At 42.2% G+C, this 24,862-nt stretch overlaps 1 protein-coding gene across 5 annotated transcripts in view; it reads right to left on the bottom strand.

Annotated features, from left to right (window-relative positions):
- Window positions 1–3,100: 3,100 nt before the first annotated feature.
- Window positions 3,101–24,862, bottom strand: part of EIF4B (eukaryotic translation initiation factor 4B) — a 28,012-nt gene continuing 6,250 nt past the window's right edge. The window contains exons 1-15 of one of the 5 annotated variants that reach the window (XM_068561433.1): window positions 23,940–23,960; window positions 22,711–22,848; window positions 21,224–21,432; window positions 19,117–19,233; window positions 17,181–17,235; window positions 16,363–16,497; window positions 13,192–13,329; window positions 12,916–13,089; window positions 9,248–9,476; window positions 7,765–7,877; window positions 6,959–7,172; window positions 6,371–6,426; window positions 5,688–5,796; window positions 5,344–5,416; window positions 3,101–5,206 (exon numbers count right to left, since the gene is read on the bottom strand). In XM_068561433.1, coding sequence (XP_068417534.1) covers window positions 5,126–5,206; window positions 5,344–5,416; window positions 5,688–5,796; window positions 6,371–6,426; window positions 6,959–7,172; window positions 7,765–7,877; window positions 9,248–9,476; window positions 12,916–13,089; window positions 13,192–13,329; window positions 16,363–16,497; window positions 17,181–17,235; window positions 19,117–19,233; window positions 21,224–21,400 — 1,671 coding nt within the window. In that variant the 5' untranslated portion in view covers window positions 21,401–21,432; window positions 22,711–22,848; window positions 23,940–23,960 and the 3' untranslated portion in view covers window positions 3,101–5,125. Of the gene's footprint in view, window positions 5,207–5,343; window positions 5,417–5,687; window positions 5,797–6,370; window positions 6,427–6,958; window positions 7,173–7,764; window positions 7,878–9,247; window positions 9,477–12,915; window positions 13,090–13,191; window positions 13,330–16,362; window positions 16,498–17,180; window positions 17,236–19,116; window positions 19,234–21,223; window positions 21,433–22,710; window positions 22,849–23,939; window positions 23,961–24,862 lie in introns of those variants that run through there. The other 4 variants (XM_068561428.1, XM_068561429.1, XM_068561430.1 and 1 more) reach the window with 4 other exon arrangements.

Raw genomic sequence — 24,862 nt, 5'->3', positions numbered from 1 at the left:
GCCTCAATGCCCAAGGCAGCCAGTATCCCCAGCACTAAGGCCTTCTATCCCTCCCTGTCTGTCTCCTCTCTCAGCTGGGTCTTTTCTGTGCTCATCTAGCCTTTGGCAAAGGCTGAGAAGTCTGGTTCTGATTACGAGGGAGTGAGGCACCTGATTCTAATCTGGTGGCAGGGAAGAGGCTGGGAAGCTGCAGATGGTGACAATGCAGGTCCCCCAGAGACTGGCATTTGGGAGGGGTAGGTGTGGCTGGGACCGGGGAGCCTTGATCTTACTGCTCTTGACTGAGTTGGTGTCCAACAGGCAGAGATTAGAGCGGCAGGAGTCACTGGGATCTGGAGGAAGAGCTGGGGGATTGGAATGGAGTGGGGGAGGGAAGAGGTAGGGAGGCACTGGGAGAAGGTGAGAGGCCAGAGTCTGGAGAAGGCCAGAGGAGAGAGGAGAACCACAGGGATCAGAGGCTACTGGCGAAGGGGCAGGGCTGAAGGTCATTCTGTGTATTTTGGCAAGATTTGATTATGTAATCGAGATAGCCAAGATATGAAAATTCACTCACTTCTTTGGAGCCTAAGTCTACCTCTTTTAAAATCTTGCTCTTTCCAGAGTTCATTAGGGTCTTTGGCAGGGCCCTGGGATGCACGCCGAAGGGTAGGTTTTAGAGGTACCAAAGGAGAGACTGGGACCCAGAGAAAACGTACTTGACTGGATCCCAGAACGATGGGAGGGCTAGAGCCTCACACTCATGCTGGTATTGCTGCCCCTAAGAGGAATTTTTTTTTTTTTTTTGGCCACACCACCCGGCTGCGGGATCTTAGTTCCCTGACCAGGGATCAAACCCGGCCCCTCGGCAGTGAAAGCCCCGAGTCCTAACCACTGGACCGTCAGGGAATTCTCACTAAGAGGAACTTCTGAGGTTCCAAGGAATTGGGGGAGGGTCGTAAGATGGGTAGCTGAACTTCCAGCGCAGACTTGATTCCTGCTCTCAATGTGGGGACAGGGGAAGTGGGCTGCAGGCGGGAAGCTGATGAGGAAGGTTGAGAGTCAGAAAATATAGAAGGTGGCTTGGAGGGGGTGAAATTATAATGGGTGGCACGTGGCACAAAGGGCCAGGCAGGCATCCTGACTACCAGCTCGGAGCAGAGGGAACTTTAGAAAGGAAGGGGAAAGGGAGGAGAAAACCAGGATCGTGTTAGTGGAGGTGAAACAAGTTGAGGAACACCCTCTGACCCTTCATGCAGGTTTTCTTACCTTAACTACGCAGGGGGCAGCCCATCCTGGCACGGAAGGCTGAACCCCCTCTTCCCTGGTCTGGGGTGATCCCATGCCTGTGACGGAGTGTGCTCAGATCCTGGGGGTGGGAGGAGAGCATTGAGGGAGTAGGCTGGTCTGGCTGGAAGAGGTCAGGGGAACTTCAGGGGAGGGTTTGGGCTCTGGGAACCAGGAAGAGTGGGGGAAGGGGAAGAGCTGTCTCCAGAGGCAGATCTCCTAGCTGAGGACAGAGGATATATTGTCCAACTGGGAGGTTGCTGCAGCTGCGCGGGGAGCTGCACAGCTCGCCTCTTCCAAACTCTTTCTTTTTGCTGAGGCTGGGGGGTGAGGGAAGGCAAGTCTTCCCTCCACACTTGTGGCCCTGGGGGCTACAATGGTTGCTGAGAAACAGGGTTTTATTTGAGAAATAATGCTTCCCAGGAGCAGATGTGTAGCTCTCCCACTTCCTGAGAAACCAGATGCTGTGAGCTCGCTTAGCGCTCGAGGTGACGCCCTCAGCACTAACTGGGACCCTGCCTTGGGATCCAGAGCCTAGTGTTTGACTCTGTTTAGAAGAAACTAGGCCATGTGGATTGGAATACACGAGGGACCCGACCAGACTAAAGTTGATGCCAAACCTGCAGCCTCTGGTCGCTCAAGATTTACGTAGGTCGACAGGGCTGACCCATCCTGGGACCCGTTTCCACGGTTGGGCTTCTGAAAGAGTCCACACATTCTTATGACTGAGGATGGGGGCCATACCGGTGCCTACCTTTCCCTTGAACTTAAGAGTACCCTGTTGGGCCATAGTACAGGGAGTTTTCCTCCCTGCCTTTTCTGTGCACAACGAACATGAACCTCTTTCCGGTCAGCCTTTCCCAGCTTCATCCTTCTTTCCATCATCATTTACCCAGACGTCAGTATTACACAGTGAGGGGAGTGGCTTGAGATGAAGGCTTTGGAGGATGTGACTGAGGCTGCTGCCTGCGGTGGAACTGCAGTATGCAAGCGCTGCCTTGTAGGCTGTAGGTACAGGCAGCCTGGGCCGGAGCTTTTCCTCCCTACCCACAGGGATCACAGCACACCAAGCCACTTATCGCTCAACTTCAGAAGTCAACGCGCCAGCAATAAACTACAAGAGCAGCTGCTGCTGCAGTCGGCCCAGGAAAGCCACCTGTGTCACTGTGCTTCCATCTCCTTACACCTCCCGCCCCACACTTCCTCTTGGCTCCAAGTCCCCAAAATTGTCGACTGAGGTTTCCGTGGCTTTCTGTGCTCCACCCCCTTGTGACCTTAAGGATTCTCTGCCACTGTTCTAACCTCTTTCCTGCCTTGTAACAATGAACAGTCTGTCCCTAGCTGTTTGGAAAATCCCCACCGTCTGTGCATTAAAAGTGGCCTCAGCTGTAACCCAGACCGTTGTGCCACCCTGTCAACCGTAACTCCACTCTGCCTGTGTGGTGTAGCCTAGGACAGCAGACACATCACCTCTCCAGACTGAAGGGTGGAGGTTTGCGGAGACACCACCTCAAGGACATGAGGATTTATCCCTAGAGTTCCCGCTTAATCTTATAACTAAAATAAACAGTACAGGAAATGGAACACAGATACTCTCAAGTATTAAAGGTATAAACACCAGGTAAAAATGGAGGGGAGCTGATGCAGATTCCCAGTTCTGGGGCCTCAATCAACAGATTCCTCTTGTAGTCCCACCCTCCACCTGCATAAAATGGTATCCAGTACTGAGAAGGAACTTCAGAAAGGGGTGTGTGTGTGTGTAGAGCAGACGATCAACAGGGAGTCGAATAAAAAACGCAGAATGTGGCACGCACGCCAACACACTTAAGCATTAAAGTGAACTTTAAAGATCAGATTTATTTGGAGAAAACAAAAAACCCCACAACCTAAAGGATGGGATTTTACATCTCAAGACATCTCCCAGGTATTAAGTCTACAGATTACAAATCATTTTCATAGAAGATATTTTTGTACAAATTTTACATGTATTGAGGAGCGGGTCATAAATCCCTGTTTGTTTTAACAGGGTGGCAGGGTAGAGGAATGGGGGAAAAAAAAACAGCTTTTTTGGACACATCTATTTGGAAGGAGCAGACATGAAGAGGGCAAACCCTACTTTTTCATCATCTATAGCAAATGGTTAAAAAAAAATACCCTCTCAACCTTGGGTATCTCTAAAAGCCACTTCCTAGCTACTACCCACTCCAAGCCCATTATTTAAAGTTACTTCACTTGGTATGTCTTTTATGTCCACTGGGTAAATGATTCATTATGCTCACCGCTGCAGCACTCATAAACCAACACCCCTGCACGGCTGTAAAGGGTCTAACCTAGGACTGATGCGAGAAGAGGCCAAGATGTCTTTTCTCTGCAGGTACCAATATTGCCTGTAAGGACACCATCTGTTGAGCTGACAGTACCAAGGTGCACATAAAAGCAGGCAAGTAAAGCTACTGTGTTGCAAGAGAAGCCAGGACCTTGTGAAATTGTTCTTCTCCATTATCATTTATTCTCTCAAGGGGATGCTAAAAAAACAGAACCAAAGAAACCACACATTGGTCTCAGCCACATTATAAATCCAAACATTGGTGTGGGATTTCACTTGGAGAGAAGGAAACCTTTGTGTTTTAAAAAGGCCCCTCAAACCCCAATTAAGGTTGTAAGAAAGGCTCCCAATTTAACCACCCTCGCTCACCACCTAAGACTGGTAATTCTAAAGTTTTCTGAGGTGTAAAAGGGGTCAAAGCAGCAGGAGCACGAATGGCTGGAGGGAAGGAGTGTCAAAACATGAAGGAGCCAAGATTTGCTTGAGAAAAAGCAGTGATGAATCCTCACTGGACAGCTCCCAGGGGCTCTAGAGAATGCTTAGGAAGTCAAGTATGTGACTTAAGTAGAAGCTGCCTGTGGGAAGGTTAACAGGAAAGAGTAGCATGAGGAACATAAGACGATGACAAGAGTCTAAATTTTTAAAGCTTTAAGATTTCAACAGAATGTGGATATATTTGAACTTTCAGAAGGGATAGTGTTTAAGAAAGGGTGAAACCAGGACACATAAAAGACCTGGGAATTCCCACAACCCCTAAGTGCTTCCTGCTCCAGGAGGTAAACGATTATGTGTTTATTGGAGGTCATACCATTTTCCCTGTTACTGGTGCAAAATAATTCATCAAATCCCCAAGCTTCTTTTCAAACCATGATTTCCCCATTTACTTTGGTCACCAAACAGTCCTATTCTTCAGTGGCCTGTAGACTCACTCCCACCTACCCCCCTGGGGGGCACAAATGAAGGAACTCCCCCTTAGGCTGGCCCCAGTAACTCAGAATTAAATAAGAGGTGGGGCTGGCAGCCTCCTGGAGACTAAAACAACATCAGAGACTAAATCTACCTTGCCAAGAATGGAGAATTTATTCAGATAATGTTTGAGAATTCATGTATGCCACACTGGATAATGAGAATTAAAGGTAGAAACCTCACACACTTCCTCATACCTGCCTGCTGCCCAACCAGATTCCAGACACTGCATCACTATCACTGCCATCTTGCTAAACGGAGGCCCCTAGGCACTAATCACACAGGCAACTGCACGTGTCATAAAAATGCACCACAACTTTAAACTTACAGCATTAAAAGCTGTACGTCTCTCTCTGGCTACATTGGTGATTCTCCAGTTAGTTCAATATTTTAAAGGCTGCAGCAGCATGCAAAAGAATTTCATTTCGTTTCTTTTTTAAAAAAAAAAAAGTTAAGAAAGGTCTCCAGGAGATGGTGAGTTTTATTTTGTCTTGTCTGGATAGAGGTGTGATTTGCTCTCGAATGTTCCAGGGTGGTGAGAGACTAGGAGAAAGCACAGAATGCAGAGGTCTATTCGGTGTAATCTTCTCCCTCATTTTCATCTTCACCATCAACGGCAAGAGCAGCATACTTGCTTGCAGAACTGAACTTCTGTAATAGACAAGATCGATAAGAACAAGCAGCAATGTCTATTTCCAACCATCCTGTTTGCAGCCCCAAATGTACAGGATTTCAATGGCAAAAGTAAGCTACAAGAAGTTGAGGGCAAGCAAGTCTCTGACACTCACAGAGGCTGGATTTTCTTCAGCTTTCTTTGGCTCAGGTGCAGATCTGGAGTCTTGATCCTTTTTGCCATCTTTCCTGCAGAGACATGAACAACTTTAGGAGAGGACTCTCCCAACACTCACAAGCAGTTCTGAGGTACTGAATAGGCACCTCCAATCAACAGTTCTGGCTATCTGGACATTTTGTAATCTAGATTCTCAGAACTGTAACTGACTATATTGGTTGACTTTAATGGGTTCACAGTGGGAGATCTGGCAAGGCTTGGAGAACCAAGAACTTCCTCATACAAAGACACAGGTATCTAGCATCAGATCAAAGATTACAAATGAGGAGGGAACACACGTACCTATCTGACTCCTTCCAGTGGTCTTTGTTCCCTCCATCTCCTGGACCACGGCTGGAATTTCCACTTTGGCCTTTTGGGGCACTCACCCCATCTACTTTATTTTCATCTGCTTGAGTGGAGACACAAAAATAAATGGAAGTCAGTAAAATAAACACTCTCCCTCTCCCAGGTTTCCCTTAAGCTGAAGAGAAGTGTGCCCATATGTACTGAGGGAAATAAAAACTACCCCCAATCCAGATTTCCTTCCTAAGCCCTTCTTCCCTTCTATTATCAGACACAGTCAACACACACACACCGCAAACAAGATCCACTAAAAAATTCCACCGTGGGGTTATGCCATCATAAAAAGCAAAGTGGAAATAAGGACTATGATGCTGTGTAGTGACCTTGGCCTTGCAGATGGCAACATTTCTAATCTGGACTGAGCATGTCAATTTCCTTCCGATTCTTTTTTTTTCCCTTTCAAAGAAATGTTCTACCAGGAAAGGGCAGGGCTCTATGTTTTCTCCAAAGAGGCCACTCCTGCCCTCTACTGGCAAGAAAAGGCAGACAATCAAAGAACCTTCAACACAAAAAAATGGGTGCAAAATACAATGATATTCAGTATTTTGTGACTTCTCTATGGGGACTTTTTTATTTAGGCCTCTATCTGGGCGAATAACCTAGTCCCCTCTTGGCCTTACCTTTCCTTACTGGTCCTTCCTCAGATGGTTGAGCTGGAACTACTTTCCCTCCACCACTAGAAGGAAAACATGTAATCACATCCATCAGCTATCTTAGGGAAGGAACAGATAAGAAACTTCTACTTCAAGTGAAGTTTTACAGAGAACCAAAAATACATACTTAATGCTGTGAAACATTAAAATATGGGAAAGCAACAATGAAAACAATTATGTGAACTTGACCAAATGTCATGTCCTTTAGAATCATCATAGTCATGCTAGGTTAATCTTATCCCTCTACTTTACAAATGAGAATCCTAAAACTTAGGGAAGTGATGTGACCCCCAAGGCCGCACTGCCAGAATGTGGCATTGGTGGGTTCAGATTTATAGTGTGTGCAGATTGAGTCACCAAAGTGATGTTAACCAGCTATCAAAACTCCAGAAAACTGAACCACCGGCACACCACAGAATTTGAACTATGACAGCAAAAATGGCAGAACTTATCAGATGCCATAAGGCCAGTACCCCACAGGGCGCCTTCCACCATGATAGCACAGCACTGAAGAGTCTATAGCCAACCAACTGCTATGTTTCCAAGCTGACTCACCTTGTAGGGGACTGCTGCTCTGTGTCTGAGCTCTGAGATCGAGCAGGAGGGTTAGAACTTCGCTTCACCCAAGCATTCTCCTTTGGTGGAGGGGCTGGCATTACCTTTAGAGGCTGTTCAGGTTTGGGAGGCTTAGAAGTTGGAGACTGACAGTCTTCCTCTTTATTGGGTGTTTCATTTTCTAGAGACTTCTCACTCTCTCTCCTTCGTGCATCTGTGAAGTCAGAATGGGAAGGTCAGAGCATCAGGAAAAAAGGGCTTATTGGACAACAATCTATTAAGACCTCAACAGAGTGGCAAACGGTCCACATCCGAGTTTACTGCTTTCCATCATTATTCTTAAATACAGACCTGAATTTGATTCCCAATAGATAAAATTATCCCCAAACTGGTTTCCAAATGTCCTCTGGTGAAAATGTTTTACTGATGCAAGAGACATAGGAAAAATAATGACACGCCAAGGATAGCTATCTGACCTCTCTTAGGAATGAGAATTCTTTACTTTAGGATTATAAACTTTCTGTATTCTCCGTGTTAGAACGTTGGTACTTGGAGAAGGATACATATATGTGTGTGAAGGGGACCTACAATGAAATTGTAAACTCGAGGAACCACTGATCAACTTCCACATAGAGGCTCAACGCACATGTGCACACACACCCATAACAAAAGTCTCTTCTGGTACACATTTCTCAGACTTTTCAAAGCAGACGTGAAAGTCAGATCAATCCATGCTAATACTCCAAAATCTCTGCATAATTTGGTTATGGATAGGTTATGGAAAAGGGCAATAATGAGATACCCACCCTGGTCTGACTTACTTCTGCCAGATGTGGCTGAGGTCCCCGTTTGTGATGACTCACTTCCTGTCCTCGATCGTTCCCGTTCCTGAGTTTCTTCACTTCGCCAGCTTGGGTGTCTGTATAAAAGAGATTTAACAAAATACATCACGTCCAGCTCAGTGAAGGCCACCCTGGGCCCATGCCGACCCCTCAGGAACTATCGCATATTAACATTTTATCCTGCTGGCTTTATTTATGTGTGGGTGCACGCATCTGTCTCTTTTGCTCAAACCGTTTGAAAGCGGCAGACATTAACATTCTTTGGTTCTAAATACAGGTATCCCCTGCTTTTCCGAAGTTTCCTTTATGCCACTTCACTTTTACAGAAAGATCCATATATGCTGCTGCTAACCGAAAGAAATCCAAAGAGGATTTCTGCTTTTACAAAAAAAAGACGAAAAGCGAAAATAGCATTCAGCAATTGTTTTGCAGCAAGCTGTTACCTGTTAGCAAGATGTGCCCTAAAATAACTGCTTCTTCACTTTACACCATTTTGGCTTATAAGAGGTTCCGTAGGAATGCTCTACTTTTGGACAGCAGGGAAACAAGTGCCTCAGCAAGTGTCAGCTAGGGTTAAGAACATTCCCCTACATAATCTACGACTCTGCCCTCCCTTAGTGGTAACACAATTCCGCAAATTGCTCAAAACCAGGCCTAGCTTTTCAGCGTATTATAGGAGGTGTCTACCCTATTGGATGTCATGCCATCTTTTTAATAATAAACATTCCTTTACACTATCCTGAAATAACAGATAATATAACCAACATACACACAAATAAAAGTAACTGGAAAATAATTTACAGCCTACACTTAGTATCAGTGAAAACATTTTGTCTACTCCATCCCTAATAACTTGAAAAGGGGTAAATCCATTCACCTCATTATGGTGTTTTACTCTATACAATAAAGCAGCGTTTGGCAAATTTTTTCTTAAAGGGCCAGATAAACTTTATTTATAAAAACAGGTACAGGCCACAATTTGCAGACTCTTGTTATTAAAGTACCACCAGGGCCCAGGAGGCCTTTTGAAAATCATGAGGGATAAACAACAACTCTTCATTGGGTAAAGAAACTTCCCCACACGCTGCAGACCACCTAGCAGCCCCACCCCACACGCACTAATGATAAGTGACAACCAGTAACACCCACATGAATTTCCTAAGTGCCCCCTGGGGATGTAAGCCCCCATTAAGAATCACCGGATTGGGGACTTCCCTGGTGGTCCAATGGCTAAGACTCTGCAATCCCAATGCAGGGGGCCCAGGTTCCATCTCTGGTCAGGGAATTCGATCCCACATGCCGTGAATAAGAGTTTGTGTGCCGCAACTAAGAGCCGGCACAGCCAAATAAATAAAATAAATAAATGTTAAAATAAAGATTCAGGATTAAAAAAAAAAAGAATCACTGGATTCATGGATGTGAAATCCGTAATACAAGACCACCTCACCTCTCCCGAGGCCGTCGTTCTAGTTTTGGCTCATCCAGCTGACGCTGCAGTTTCTCCTGTTCCTTCTGTAGCCGCTCTTCTACTTCTCGTTCTCTAGCAGCTGTGTCAACAGGCTTTGCCCCTCCAAAGATAGAGGCTGCTCGACTGGACTGGGATGTGCTAGCAGAGGAATCATCTTCCTTAGGAGTACTCCGAGGCTTTAGGTTCAGTTTGGGTCTTTGGGGGGGACCTAAGTTAAATGAAACTCTAAGTAATAGTTTTTGAAAATCATCAGAAGCCGATGGCTGAAAGCCAGATTTCCAGACATGCCTCTTACGAAATGCTATTTGGGATTCAGATTAGTGAGTGGCCTAGCCAATCCAGCAAAGGTAAAAAGGGAGATCATTAAAAAATGGGTGGCCCAAAGAACCAAGTCCAATTAATCTTTCCACTACCACATCCATGATGCAGTACCAGACTGAGGGAAAGACTAAAAACAGTAAAAATTTCAATGGTAAATTAAGCATTTATCATGATTACTATTATCTGGGGGAAATTTTTTGACTATGATAAGATATTGGATGAAAAGTATCTTGTTAAAAAATGTGGTCTGGAAGATGGATTGCTTCAGTAGGTTAAGACAAACTTGTAACAGTATGATGCGGAAGGCTCTAGTTCTTATATTCTTATCTCTGTGTATAATATAAATTTGATGGTGATTCATAGGGCAAAGCATGCAACACCGAACATTAGAATATAAACTGTAAGGGAGTCTGACTACTTCCTGGATCCAAGCTGTCAGAATATTTCAAGATAAACCTAAGTGCTTCAAGGATATTGTATTTCTCAAAATCAGTGTTTATCCTAAGTATTTCAGACACAAAATATATAGAAGATATAAAGAAAGCCTGTGTACATCAACCACCCGACACCACAAAAACCACTGAAGCCTCCCGGTAACACGCTTAGTGCTGTGCTGTCTTCTCATAACTACTATGCTGAATTTGGTATCTATCATTCTTATGTGTGTCTTTGGTCTTTTACTACATATCTATGTATCTGCAAACAAAGAGGGTATTGTTTAGCAAGATTTAAATTTTCTACAAGGGTTTTAAGTTGGTAGTTTATATAACTTCCAAGATACATTTTTCATCTGTATAACTCTGCGAAGAAGGGCCATTTCCTATGTGAATAGGGTACAACTGGGGTCAGAAAGAGGAACTCATTGAAGTCACACAGCTAACACTTGGTGGACCAAAGAATGAAATCCATGTTATTGAAGCAACTCCACTGCTCCTCCCACTATGGTACACAATGTCTCCTTCTTCCTTTGGTAATTTCGTTTACCTACTCAACAAGTAATTGGAACACCTATATTTCAGATACCATGTTAACATCCGGAATATGATGGCTGGGAAGTTTTTGTGGAAGGGATGGAGACAACACTGAAGAGGCAGAGCAGTGAAGGCCCTTGTATCTCAGAGGTACAGAGGGATATCTTTCAGGCCATGAAGAGACAAGACAGGGTTTTAGAAGGAGGAGAATAACCTAATTAGATATTGTTCCAGAAAGACTACTTGGACCAATGTGAAAATGGAGTGAGGCAGGGAAATGTTAGTAATGTGGGCATAGCAATGAAATCTGAACAGAGATAGTGGCAGTGACCCTGAGGACAAGGGGGCACAGATCTTAGAAGGAATGGGGGGTTTGATCATCAGGGGGGAAGGGGGGCTGGAAATCAGGTGTACAGCCATTGGGGGAGGCAAGAAATGGCATGAGAGGCAAAGGTCAGTAGTCAATGAAGACTACATCTGAGCCTCTAGTTTTCTCACAAGTGAAGGGAAGATGATAACTGTGTATCTACCACATAGAATACTTAAATAATACCTGCATGAGCACTCAGTTCATTGTTGGTGCAGCGTAAATGCTCAATAAATGTTAGCTATTACTTCCAGGTTTCTTGCATGGAAACAGAGGAAACAGGTATCAGCAATGCTTTTAAGAATAAATTTTAGGGACTTCCCTGGTGGCACAGTGGTTAAGAACCCACCTGCCGGGCTTCCCTGGTGGCGCAGAGGTTGAGAATCTGCCTGCCAATGCAGGGGACACGGGTTCGAGCCCTGGTCTGGGAAGATCCCACGTGCCGCGGAGCAGCTGGGCCCGTGAGCCACAATTTCTGAGCCTGTGCTCTAGAGCCTGAGAGCCACAACTACTGAAGCCCGTGCGCCTAGAGCCCGTGCTCCGCAACAAGAGAAGCCACTGCAATGAGAAGCCCGCGCACCGCAACAAAGAGTAGCCCCCACTCGCCGCAACTGGAGAAAGCCCGTGTGCAGCAACGAAGACCCAACACAGCCAAAAATAAATCAAAAATAAATCAAAAAAAAAAAAGAATAAATTTTAAAACTTTTGTTTAAAAAACTGGAAACGTTACAACTTTTTTGTTTGAGGGAGGAATAAAGACTTTACCACACAATTTCAATATGGCTCTGATGACTTGTGCCACCTCACGGTGTTTTATTAGTTATCTAGGTCTATCTTCCTCAGGGGATTATAGGAGATGCTGGATATAATAAAGCACTTGGGCTAAGACAGGGATATTAAAACACCAGGTTTGCTGTCTAAACATAATTACAGAGAAAAATTCTGGGGCCAAATACCTTACTTTTATTTATTTTATTTTTGGCCACACTGTGTGCCTTGGGGAATCTCAGTTCCCCAACCAGGGATTGAACCCAGGCCACGACAATGAAAGCCCAGAATCCCAACCACTAGGCCACCAGTGAACTCCCAGATACCTTACTTTTAAAATGACATCACTTGGGCTTCCCTGATGGCGCAGTGGTTAAGAATTCGCCTGCCAATGCAGGGGACACGGGTTCAAGCCCTGGTCCGGGAAGATCCCACACGCCACAGAGCAACTGAGCCCGTGCACCACAAGTACTGAAGCCCGCGAGCCTAGAGCCCGTGCTCCGCAACAAGAGAAGCCACTGCAATGAGAAGCCAGCCCACCACAAGGAAGAGTAACCCCCGCTCGACGCAACTAGAGAAAGCCCGCGCGCAGCAACGAATACCCGTTGCAGCCAATAAATAAATACATACATAAAATAGCATCACTCAAGTCAGAACAACAAATAGTGGCCTTTTATAATACTTTTTGAGAGGTCAGAGTTGTAACACAATATATGTTTTATATAAATGATATGATATCAGGGGCATAATTTTAGAATAGGTACACTGACATCTCACCATTAATTAATGAGTATCAACTACTTGGTATCAATGGCATTGAAATAAGCAACACCTGGTTTTTAACTCACAGTGCCAACCAATTACTGGCTATGAGACCATGTTTGAGTCTCATTCCTTCACTTGAAAAATGGGGCTAAAACAGCCTATTTTAAGTGAGATCATACTATAAGAATGTCTGGCAAATGTTTTTTCCTTTTTCCTTTGTTTATTCAATTAAATTTTAACTGAAAAAATCTATATGCTAAAACAGGTTAGAACTAGACTTCATTTCCATTATGTCCATTTTTATCTAATGCTCTTTCCATTATGTTCCGATGCAACCTTTACTATGTGTAGGTTCTATCTGTGCCCACTTAAGGGGTTTGAAACATAACTGAAAAATTTCCAACCAGTTACTCTAGTGGTAACGCCCCATTAAGTAAGCAAAAGCAAATGATTACCTCTATCATCACGCCTATAATCATCCCGAGAGTAATCATCTCTGGAGCTCCATGACCGGTCATCTCGTCTGTCATATCTGTCTTCATAGCGGTCCCCACCTCCTCTGAAGTCGTCATCCCTACGGTACCCACTACCAAATGCTCTTCTGCCACTGCCTATCCTGGAATCATAGCCTGTAAACATATCCCAAATTGTGATCATCACACTGGAGGGGAGAAGGCAAGAAAGGAGTTCTTAAAAGAAAGCAATTTAACTTAATTGTGTTTTACAACGACCTCTATCATAGTCTCTGCTGCCTCGGTCATCATAGCGATCTCGGCCCCCGTATCGATCCATGTCCCGGCGTGGGCCATCACGGTAACTGTCCCGATACCCATCACGATATCGGTCTGAATCATAACGATCTCGAAACTCTAGAGAGGAAAGAGACAGGTAACGTCATTCCTTTTTCTTTGACACCTACTGATAAAAACAAACATAGCCCATTAGTCAGTTTGCTTCCATGACTTCATATTCACTGCTGTGTCTGTTTTCATTAAAAAACAAAAAAAAACAATTGCATTATATCCAAGGTAGAAGAATTTGTATTGAATTAAAGTTTCCTTGGTATTTATTTAAAAAAGTTCTCCACTAATTCAATAAATGTTGCCAGGCTAACAATTTAGGAGGGAGTTAGGGGGGAGAAAAATCTCTATACAGTGGTACTGCCTTATGTGTGGTTTCTCTATCTATCTATCTATCTATCTATCTATCTATCTATCTATCTATCTATCTATTTATTTATGGCTGTGTTGGGTCTTCGTTTCTGTGCAAGGGCTTTCTCTAGTTGCAGCAAGCGGGGGCCACTCTTCATCGCGGTGCGCGTGCCTCTCACTCTCGTGGCCTCTCTTGTTGCGGAGCACAGGCTCCAGACACGCAGGCTCAGTAGTTGTGGCTCACGGGCCTAGTTGCTCCGCGGCATGTGGGATCTTCCCAGACCAGGGCTCGAATCCGTGTCCCCTGCATTGGCAGGCAGACTCTCAACCACTGTGCCACCAGGGAAGCCCTGGTTTCACTTTTTGAAGTTTCAGTTACCTGTGGTCAACCACAGTCCAAAAATTTTAAATGAAAAATTCCAGAAATACACAATTCGTAAGTTTTAAATTGCGTGCTGTTCTGAGTAGCATGATGAAATCTCGTGCCATCTCCCTCCAACCTGCCCGGGACGTGAATCATCCCTTTGTCCAGCATATCCACGCTGTACAGTACAGTACAGTAAGATATTTTGAGAGAGAGAGAGGTCACATTCATGTAACTTTTATTACAGTATACTGTTATGTATAGGAAAAAACATAGCATAAAACATAGGGTTCAGTAATATCCGAGGTTTCAGGCATCCAGGGGGGTTCTTGGAATGTATCCCCACAAGTGGGGGGGGTGGGGGTGGGGGTAGGACTCCTTTATATCCCATAATGAACTTCCAGGATTAAAGATCTGAATACTAAAAATGTAAGCACAAAGCACAAGAAAATATAGTTGGAATCTTTCATGCCTGATACCAAAGAACCAAAGACTACCTAAAAAGTTTAACATGGAGGGAATTCCCTGGCAGTCCAGTGGTTACGACTTCGTGCTTCCACTGCAGGGGGCATGGGTTCCATCCCTAATAGGGGAAGTAAGATGCCGCAAGCCACGTGGCCCGGCAAACAAACAAAAAGTTTAGCATAGAAAAACAATACACATACCACAAATCTGAGAGGCAAACAAAATGAGAAAAATATATGTAACATATGACAACTGGTTAATTATCTGTTACTGCTTAAGTAACGGAAACTAAAACGGGACATTGTTTTCTACTGCCCAAATGGAAAGGTTAAAATAAATGATACATCTTGTATTGGTGAAGTTTAGCACAATAAGTCAATTCCTACCCTGCTGAGTTAAAAATAGTTCAAAGGCCTTGAAAATTGTTTCGGAACTATGTACTAAAAGATTTAAAAAACATGTATACCCTCTGGGCCAGCAATTTAATTTCTAGGAATTTAACCTGAGCAAGTAACCGGACACATTATACAGATATACATACAAGAAGGTTCTTTGGATTGTTGTTTATAATATTAAAATCGTTGCAGGCTATTTAGCCTCAGGTGACACGTCAGAAACCCAGATTTTTATATGGAAAAAAAAAGAAAAACCCCTCAATGTCTAAACATGAACCAATTAAAAAACAAAAAAACTTAAAAGAGGGCTTCCCTGGTGGCGCAGTGGTTGAGAATCTGCCTGCCAATACAGGGGACACGGGTTCGAGCCCTGGTCTGGGAAGATCCCACATGCTGCGGAGCAACTAGGCCCGTGAGCCACAATTACTGAGCCTGCGCGTCTGGAGCCTGTGCTCCGCAACGAGAGGCCGCGAAAGTGAGAGGCCCGCGCACCGCGATGAAGAGTGGCCCCCACTTGCCGCAACTAGAGAAAGCCCTCGCACAGAAACGAAGACCTAACACAGCCATAAATAAATAAATAAACAAATACTTAAAAAAAAAAAAACAAACTTGCATTGAGTTTAAAAAAAAAAAAACAAACTTAAAAGACATTTTGAGTTTGTGAGTAGGCCTAAGAAATATCTTAGTTTTATGACAGCTTCCTTTTAAAACAATCGTTTCATTTTGCAAAGGACATCATTTTGTCTACGTGAACATTCATCTGCAGGTAGTTTAAATTTTAAAAATTAAGGGACTTCCCTGGTAGTCCAGAGGTTAAGACTCTGCGCTTCCAGTGTGGGGGCACGGGTTTGATCCCTGGACCGGGGCGGGGGGGATGCAGACGGACAGGGGGACGACACTAAGACCCCACAAGAGGCTTGGCGTGGCCAAACAAAACAGGTCTTGAATTTTATCCTTGTCGTCACATGTATGTTATGCTATCAAGTATTCCATTATATAGACAAACCACTACTTAGTCATTTCTTTACTCAACAGTAGGTTCTTTACATTAAAAAAAGAAATGACAGTGTTGAGTCTTTCTTCATGTATTTCAATAAAGTTGTATCATTTTCTCCACAAACGTTTTACAAAGCTTTTATTGGATTTAGGTGGTGTGTGTAAAAGTTGTAATTTATCCCATCTCCTACCCCATGACATTCTCTACTCCCCTTCTCTAAATTACATTTTATTTGCATATTGTTCCTCTCCCCTGGTATAAATAATGTCCAACAAAGACAGTATTTTTGTCTGTTTTGTTCACTGCTGTATCCTGAGCTTACAAAAGTATCTGGCATGTGGCAGACATTTAGTATTTTTGAAGGTAATGAATTTTCTGTTATTTTAAAAGGCATCTTAAATTTTTTTTCTGCATCTACTGCTACCCTCCCCTTTATCTGCTATTGTGATCATCTACATTAACACATTTGTCCTATTACAAAACAACCCCCCAGAATACACAAGAAACTAACTAGATAAAAATGAACTTACTGTCTCCAAAGCTATCGTCACCTCTTCTAGGTGGGTAGTCATCAAAGCTGTCTGTAGCAGGACGGGCCCTCCAGTCTGTATCTGTTTTGTCAGAATCCCGATTTCTATCTCGGCCAAAAGAACGATCATCCCTGTCTACAGATATATAAAATGAAAAAACACAGGTTAGCTCACAAAAACTTTTGCCAGATATTTCTCATATGCACAGAGGCCCCCTCCTGCCCCCACATACTGTACTTCTTGCTTACACCACAGCGTCATCACGAAGCCGCCCCAGGCCCCGTAAGTGTACTCTCCAACTCAACCAAGTGACTCCCTTCCTCACATTTATTCCTACTGGTTTAATGCTTACCTGTCTCATCTTCTGTATAGGCATCTTAAAATTTTTTAAAGATAGGCCAGGAACCCCCTGAAATATACATGAATCAGGCTCCTCTTGTGTCCAGTGTGCTGCTAGGTACGTAATCTATTTAGTATATATTTAATGTTCATCTAGGTCAATCAGGGTTTCTCAGTCTCAACACTACCAACATTTTGGGCTAGACAATTCTTTGTTGGGGCGGGTGTCATACGCATTATAGGATAGTCCCTGGATACTATTAGACGTTAGGAGCCCTCCCCACAGTTGTGACAACCCAAATGTCTCCCAACGTTGACAAATATCCCCTGTGAAGCAAAACCATCCTCAGTCAAGAACTACTGCTCAAGGTTAAGGTGGCCCCCACTATTTGCCTCTACTACAAGTTACTGGGGAAGGGCACCTCTGCTTTGTCTTCCCAGGACCATGACAAAGCAAAACATTGAATCATCTTTCCTACCTTTATCCTGTGCTTGATCAGCAACGTCCACTCGAATTCTCCTGTTACCTAGAGACTGAGAGCATAGGACCATATTAACCAACCTTTTGCCCCATTATGCACAAATCCCATGAGTGACCTTGAACGTCTGGGCATAGCAGAAGCACTGGGGGAAGGAAGATAAAGGAAAAACACTGTAATCTAGCCAACACTACAATCTGTTGGCTAAAGAATCCTTTATAAAGACTTGAATATAAAATAACCCCTTAGAATTAACATTTAAGTTGGGCTTAAATGAATGTTAGGTCAATTATCTTACTATTTTTATAAAGTCAAACCTCACAGAATAGATTTAACTTTTTAACTATCACAGGCAATTTGTCACATGTAATAAATTAAAAACATTTTCTAGACAACTAGCTAAATAAAAGGTATTATTTGGGTCCAGAGCAATTATGCATTCAAACATTTATAGAGTCCCTACTATGCACCAGCAAAGTTGCATAAAGCATGGTCTCTGTTTATAATCTCAAGTTCTTTCACTCAGTAGTACCTTAGGATAAATCAGTTCCTCCAGGATACCCTCTGATTTCCCTTTCCCACATCATTATTTATATACTTTGAACCCAATTAATTCTACTGATGATATTTTTCTCATTTCATAGTAGAATCTACAGTTGAAGAAGGGTAACAATGAAATTTAGTTAAGAACACCTGGAATTATATTAAATACCACTATGATGATATCTCTAAATACAAACTAACTCTTAAGTCTGGACCATGACAACATCTTATTTAACAGTCAGTTCAGCAAACTTCAGATAATAACAATTGTATGGTATTCTTTTTCTTATTCAGACTGAGAGTTAAAAACTAGTAATGTTAATAAAACCTAAAATGACCTAAGAAAAACTTTCAAACAACTTTTGCTTTCCACATATTTAACTAAATACATGAATTTTATTCCTATTTGACATCTGCTTCAGATTATCATGGTGGTACTCAAGTTATGAGATAGGAAAAATATTTTAAGAGGAGTTGCTTTCAATCACGTCCAATGGCAGACATGGACCATAGAATTATGGCACAAATGGCATTGGAAATTGCCTTCTCAACGAACAATGAGAGGTTTCTGGAATTAAAAGAGAAAAAAACAGCCTTTTTTTTTCTTTCGATATATAATCAGTTTGATTTCTAAAGTCACTCACTAGAGATAAAAAAGCAGTTCTTGGATTAGAAACTTCCATCACTAACAAGTAACTAAATGTTTCAATATCCTGCTCTGGCTAGCCTAAGAATCCCTACATGGCACCAATCACTTAAATAACTGTATTTCAATTAGATTTAATCTCCATCCCCCCTCATGTATTAACAGCTAAATCTCCTCTCCCCACTGAACCTCTAGTGTCTGGATTAAAAAACATCTATGGGCAATGTTACAAAGCAGGACTGAATGTTTACTGTCATTCTCCTGTAACAGATTCCCAGGAGCAAGTATTACAAATGACATCTTAGTGAGAAATGTTTCTGAGCCCCCTTAAAAATAAAAAATTACTTCCCTGAAAATGAGGTAATGCCTTTAAATACTAAAATAACATGATTTTTCTATTTGCCTTCATCTGGTCATATTATTTTGAAAAAGCAAAGCCACGAAGCTGAGGCAAAGCTGTGAGTGAACTAACGTGAGATTTTATTAAGGACTTCGTGGTGGATTTCTTCACAATTTCCCACCTAAACACGTTCCTGAATTACTAGGCCCTGCTGAACTTGCAGAAGGGAGGTGTGACGTGCTAGATGTTGAATGTTAACCGGTATATTGATAAATAATCCAGGCTTTTCTTTGTAGGTATTATGGGAATCTTCGAAATAGCTACTGACCCGGCCTAAAAACTATCAGTTTGATAAACACAAGAGCTGTTAGCTCCCAGCCCTCAACCCCCACCCTTAGTTTATTTACCTCTTCATTGAGGCTCAGGGCACTGAGCAAGGAATCCAGGTCCTCAAACTCAGCGTAACCAAAACCTTTCAACCTCTCAGGATTGCTGGGTTCACGTGGTAAACGCACTGCACTGATCTAAGGAGGAAAGAAACAAAAAATATTTCCTAATTCAATGCTCTTGTTCATTTGTCTTCTTCCTCTTTTTTTTTTTATACCATTGTGTATGCAGTGAATTTCTCTGAAGAATACCCAAGAACCCGGCTGTCTCCAGGAGAAAAACTGGTACAGAGGGATACAAGAGAGACTCCATCGTATACCCTGTTAAACCTTTTCAATTTGAACAATATGAATTTAACCTTTAAGAAACTAAGGAGTTCAGTGTAACATTTCTAGTTTTTAGTTGTTTTTCAGTTAAGAGGAACTGCCTGTGTTCCACAATTAGTTTATTTCCAATTTTTGTCTCTCAGAAATTTGACACAGTTTCTGCCAAAAAATTTTCTGGGCAGTATATTTTTTGGCAAGCTGACTTACCTGAGAAACATTATTTACTGTCTTCATATATTAATAGCTTGGCTGAATCAAACACTGGATTGTAAACCCTCACCATACTTACCCCTTCTGCCGAATTCTGAGATGGTAAACCACTGAATTGTACTTTTCACTTTTTATGTCTGTTTTCTTACTCTTTTTACTTATTTCTTCATTTCTCCAATATTTTGCATATATTCAAGCTATCTTTTCCATCACTGATTTGATACTTTATTCTGGGCTCCTGAGATATAGATTTTGTCACAGTCGCTTTTAAATTCTAGTTTAACTCAACTTATGAGGAGAGCAGGAAAAGGAACAAAATAAAAAGGGAATAAAATAAAAGGGAAGTAGCTACAGACCAATTCTAGAGCATAAAGGTGAAAAGCCTGAACAGGCCAGAGATTATTCAACACTCTACAGAAGAAAGAGGATACTAGAGAGGAATCGAAAACAGGCCATACTTCTAGATATACTATATAATTAAACAGAGAGTAAAATTTGTAAGTTGTGATCAAAAATAATCACACAAGAAAAGCCAGCTACAGAAGTTGATGGCCCATTGCAGAGAACAGGATCTAGTAAAGAAGTCAACCAACATAGCAAAAGTGAAGGAGGATTGACATATATACACTAATATGTATAAAATAGATAACTAATAAGAACCTGCTGTATTAATAATAAAAAAAAAGCGAATGAGGGAGGGACTTCCCTGGTGGTCCAGTGGTTAAGAATCCACCTTCCAATTCAGGGGACGCGGGTTTGATTCCCGGTCGGGAAAGTAAGATCCCACGTACCGCGGGGCAAATAAGCCTGCGTGCCGCAACTAGACAGCCCAAGCACCCTGGAGCCCACAGCTAGAGAAGCCCGCATGCCGCAATGAAGACCCAACGCAGCCAAAATAAAAAAGTGAAAGACGGAGCAGATTCTTAGAAGAAACCTAGTTTTTAATGTCTTCTCTTCGGCAAAGACTGGAGAAAAACCCAATAGAATTGGAAATTATTACTCATTCTTCCATTTTTGAAATCCTAAGTATTTTTTCATCAAAGTTTAGAAAAAGGATCCTTAGCACCTCATATTCACTTTTTCGTCTTTCTGGAAACTTCTAGGTCAGTGTTGTCAAACATCCTGCCTTAAGCTTTTTAAGCAAGCCTGTGAATTCCATTATATGTGAACAGACTCTGTTAATAAAAACTACACATCTGCTTAGTTCAACGTATTCATATAAAAAATTAAAATGTAATTTTGATATAAGCCTGAATGTCAGTAACAGAATAGCTGAGTTCAGAGAAACTTTCTTCCACTTTCCAACGTTTACCTGGGTATGTCACCTTTAAATTTCATAGAGAAGGGATATATATTTTTGAGAGATTCTCTCCATATCAATAAGGTATTAAATTTGCTGATAAGACTGTCCGACTGGTTTTGGATGAGAACATTCTCAGCCAAAGGGCCTAAACACCACTAAATTACATACCTGTTTCTTCCAAGTATAGACACAACCTCAGAACCTTTCTCAACACAGAAATTCAGAGACAGTCACTACCCATACTGTACCCTCCATATGTAGTTAATTGCCTAAAACCTTTACACTTACATTTAATCCTCTAAAGAATTCCTTAATGGAGTCTTCTGTCACATCATAGGGCAGGTTCCCTAGAAAAGCAGTGTAGGGTGGTGATTTGGGAAGACGGCTCCGGTCGATATTGGGTTCCCGAGCAGCCCGTGGAGCAGTGGGCAGGATGGAACGGTCAATTGGAGGTGCCCTATACATGTCATCATCATTACTATGCCAAGTGGTTGAAACTAGGATAGAAAAGTAGACATAAGAAATTAGAAGAAACTTCCCTTACTGCCACTGTAGAATAAGAGGACATATGCTAAGCGCCCAGTATTAAGCAAGCTATATCAGGAAATAAACAGATAAAAAGGGTAGGGGTTCAGCAATAAGGACCCTTTACAGACAAAATGCTTCTGAAATGTCAGAATCAGATAGCAATGCAAAGACTCAGTACTATTTACTGTCTCTTTGTTTCTAAGTATTTCAAGGCCTTTCAAGGCCCAGGCTTTTGTTAACAGAATCATAACTTATTCCTTATGCAGCAGAGAAATGAGAGAATATCAATCACTATTTATGGAATGTTACCATGTGCCAGGTACTTCATATTCACTATATCCCAACTTACCTTTGTAATAATTATGTGAGTTTGTTTCCCATTTTACAGAAAAGGAAACTAAGATTTCAGGAAGGTTTTGTAACTTGCCCAAGGTCACACAGATGGTAGTGCAGTAGGATGGTAATCTTAGTGGAACTAGGAGATACTGTCCACACAGCACTGCCCATGAATTTGTACTTCAGGTATGAACACTTACGGAAGATATGATCTAGATGAAATTTCTTGTTACAAAAGTAGGTCACAAAAGAAAAAGTATTCTTCCGTTTGCAATTAAAGCTTTTAGACAAAAATGACGGGTGATCAGACTTATGTCACACCCAATGATTTTATAACTCCTGCCTGTTCCTCGCTATTCCTTGAAGGCACAGAACTTATTCAAATGATACCCCAGTGACTCTTCCGCATTTTCCCACCATAATTCCTATTCCTATTCCTTTTCCTCAGACCAGTTCTGTTTACCCAGGGACACCCTGACTTCATACTAATAGCTCTTAGAACAAATTATTCCTTGACTCTTGAGTATAAAGAGCATATAGATTATACTGCATATTACTTTATGAGGACATCACAGAATTTCAGACCTACAATGAAATAATCTAGTCCTTAACTTTCCAAATGAAGAAAATAAGGCTTAAAAGGATAGTACCCTGAGAAAACCCTGTTACTGCAATAGCCAGAATTAGCACTAAGCTCTCTTGAATCACCACTTTAGCCCCTATCACAAACTCTTATAGCCTAAACCTAAGATTCTACAAAATACATAAACATAAGATTGCAGGTTCTACAAAATTAGTTAAGTTCCTTCCAAATTACAAGTGAGAACCATTACTGTGGAACAGATTTTGTCTAGAAGGTAATGAAAATTCCCAACATGACGGAAAACAAAAGAAAAGTTAAGAAAAGTTACCATCTCCTTCTAGGTCATCTGTTTCATCAGCCCAGCTGACTGGTTTGGGGACATAGGTGCTTCCTCCACCAGTCCCTCCATCCTCAGCCAGGAAGTCTGTTAGGGAGATAGTCTTCCCCTTCTTATTCTTCTTTTTTGCTATTTTAAAAGGGCCAGAGAAAGATTATTCATCAATACTTGGGTATTTACAGAGCTGTACAATGCACTATTGTTAAATGTATTTATAAAGAAAGCAACAATAAAGGCCCATCAAAGGTTTAGATTGTGGTACATTTCTGTGAAAGAATTCCATGCAGATATTAAGGAGAAAGCACAATGCACTGGCACAGAAAGTCCGAGATGTGAAAAACAAAAAGTTACAGAATACATATTACGTAAGTCCCCCTTTTCTAAAAAAAAAAAATTATTTATTTTTGGCTGCGTTGGGTCTTCGTTGCTGCGCGCAGGCTTTCTCCAGTTGCGGCGAGCAGGGGCTACTCTTTGTTGCAGTGCGCGGGCGTCTCATTGCAGTGGTTTCTCTTTTTGCGGAGCACAGGCCCTAGGTGTGCAGGCTTCAGTAGTTGTGGCATGAGGGTTCAGGAGTTGTGGCGCACAGGCTCTAGGGCACAGGCTCAGTAGTTGTGGTGCATGGGCTTAGTTGCTCTGTGGCATGTGGGATGTTCCTGGACCAGGGCTCGAACCCGCGTCCCCTGCATTGGCAGGTGGATTCTTAACCACTGCGTCACCCAGGGAAGCCCCTAAGTAAGTCTCTCTTGTTTAAATATACATTATGCATACGGATGGAAAGGGGTCTAGAAGGGTTTTCAAACTTACTCTGGGAGTAAAACTGAGGTGGGGGCAACAACCTTTTATTTCCTACTATATTCACTTGTGTATCATTTGAGATTTTGCAGGTTACTACATTTATTGCTCCTGGGACACAAAGAAATAAAACAAAATCCCTATCCCTAATAATATATTCTGTATGACACTTTGGAGAATTGTTTGATGCTCCTTAAATAACCACATGAGAAAGGAATCATTACTATCAATTTACAGAGAAGGAAACCAAGTCTCAGAGAGGTTAAATGACCATCCTAAAGTTACAGCGATATTAGATGGCAGAGCTAGAATTAAACCTAAGGTTTTGGATACCAAGTCTAGGGCTCTCCCCCATGGGAGCCCCAGCCCCTAAGAAGCTTGTTATTAGTTCTATGGCAGGTTATCACAACCAGGGCAAATGTACTCACTGTCATTTGAAAGTGTTCAAATTGTAAGACTCATATACACAGCTCGATTTCTCTGCCCTCTAGAAAAAAAAAAAAAAAAGATCTCCTTCCCTACCTTAACACCGCATATGAAGATGAGATATTACACTAAAGGGAAAACATAGGAAATCCCTAAGAACCAACAATTTAAATGTTTCCCATGGTTATGAAATCTATAGGAATCTCTAAATGGCTCCATTTAGTGGCCTGACCTTGGCTCTTTAACTCTCCAGTCCTCAGAACCTCTGAGATGGCACCCATCAGCAGCTAATGCAGAAGAGCTGAAAGGACTAACTGAAGTTCTAGAACTGGCCCCTGAGAATAGCTGCGACATAATTAAGACAAAAAACAAGCAGCTCTGCTGTAACAAAGATCATTTTCATGGCTTTCATAATGATGCGTTCCTCCTCCATGTTCCAATTCTCAACAAATTTTCCATCCAAGAGGATGAAGAATCTGTAACTCGATGCACCATTTGCTTAACTGAATGAAGATTGTTCTCTCACCTGGTACCTGCCTTTCCTTTAAAATACCATTTTCAGGAACTAAAGACCTGCTTGCTACGAATGTTATGAACATTCTGGACACAATATGAATTAAATTCATATATAAAACAAAGGGAAAAGGGATCCCTCAGTCAAACTCTTACTATTCTTACGTTGGACTTGACCTCATTTTGCACCCTGAGATTATAGTCTCAATGTGCAAAACAGACAAACTTGGCTGTAATTATACAGAGAAAAGATGGTCTTGAATGTGAAGTTCCCATGTCTCTCTCAAGTGACTTAACACTAACCCTGCTCCGAAACTATAACTTATGATCACCAGGTTATGTTTTGGATCTAGTCTATGCTTTGAAAGAAAGCAGCTATGCAAAGTTTAAGTCCTACAGCACTGATATTGCT

Source organism: Eschrichtius robustus, chromosome 13, assembly GCF_028021215.1.
Source record: "Eschrichtius robustus isolate mEscRob2 chromosome 13, mEscRob2.pri, whole genome shotgun sequence".
NCBI classification, from domain to species: domain Eukaryota; kingdom Metazoa; phylum Chordata; class Mammalia; order Artiodactyla; family Eschrichtiidae; genus Eschrichtius; species Eschrichtius robustus.
This window is presented reverse-complemented; position numbering and strand designations above follow the sequence as displayed.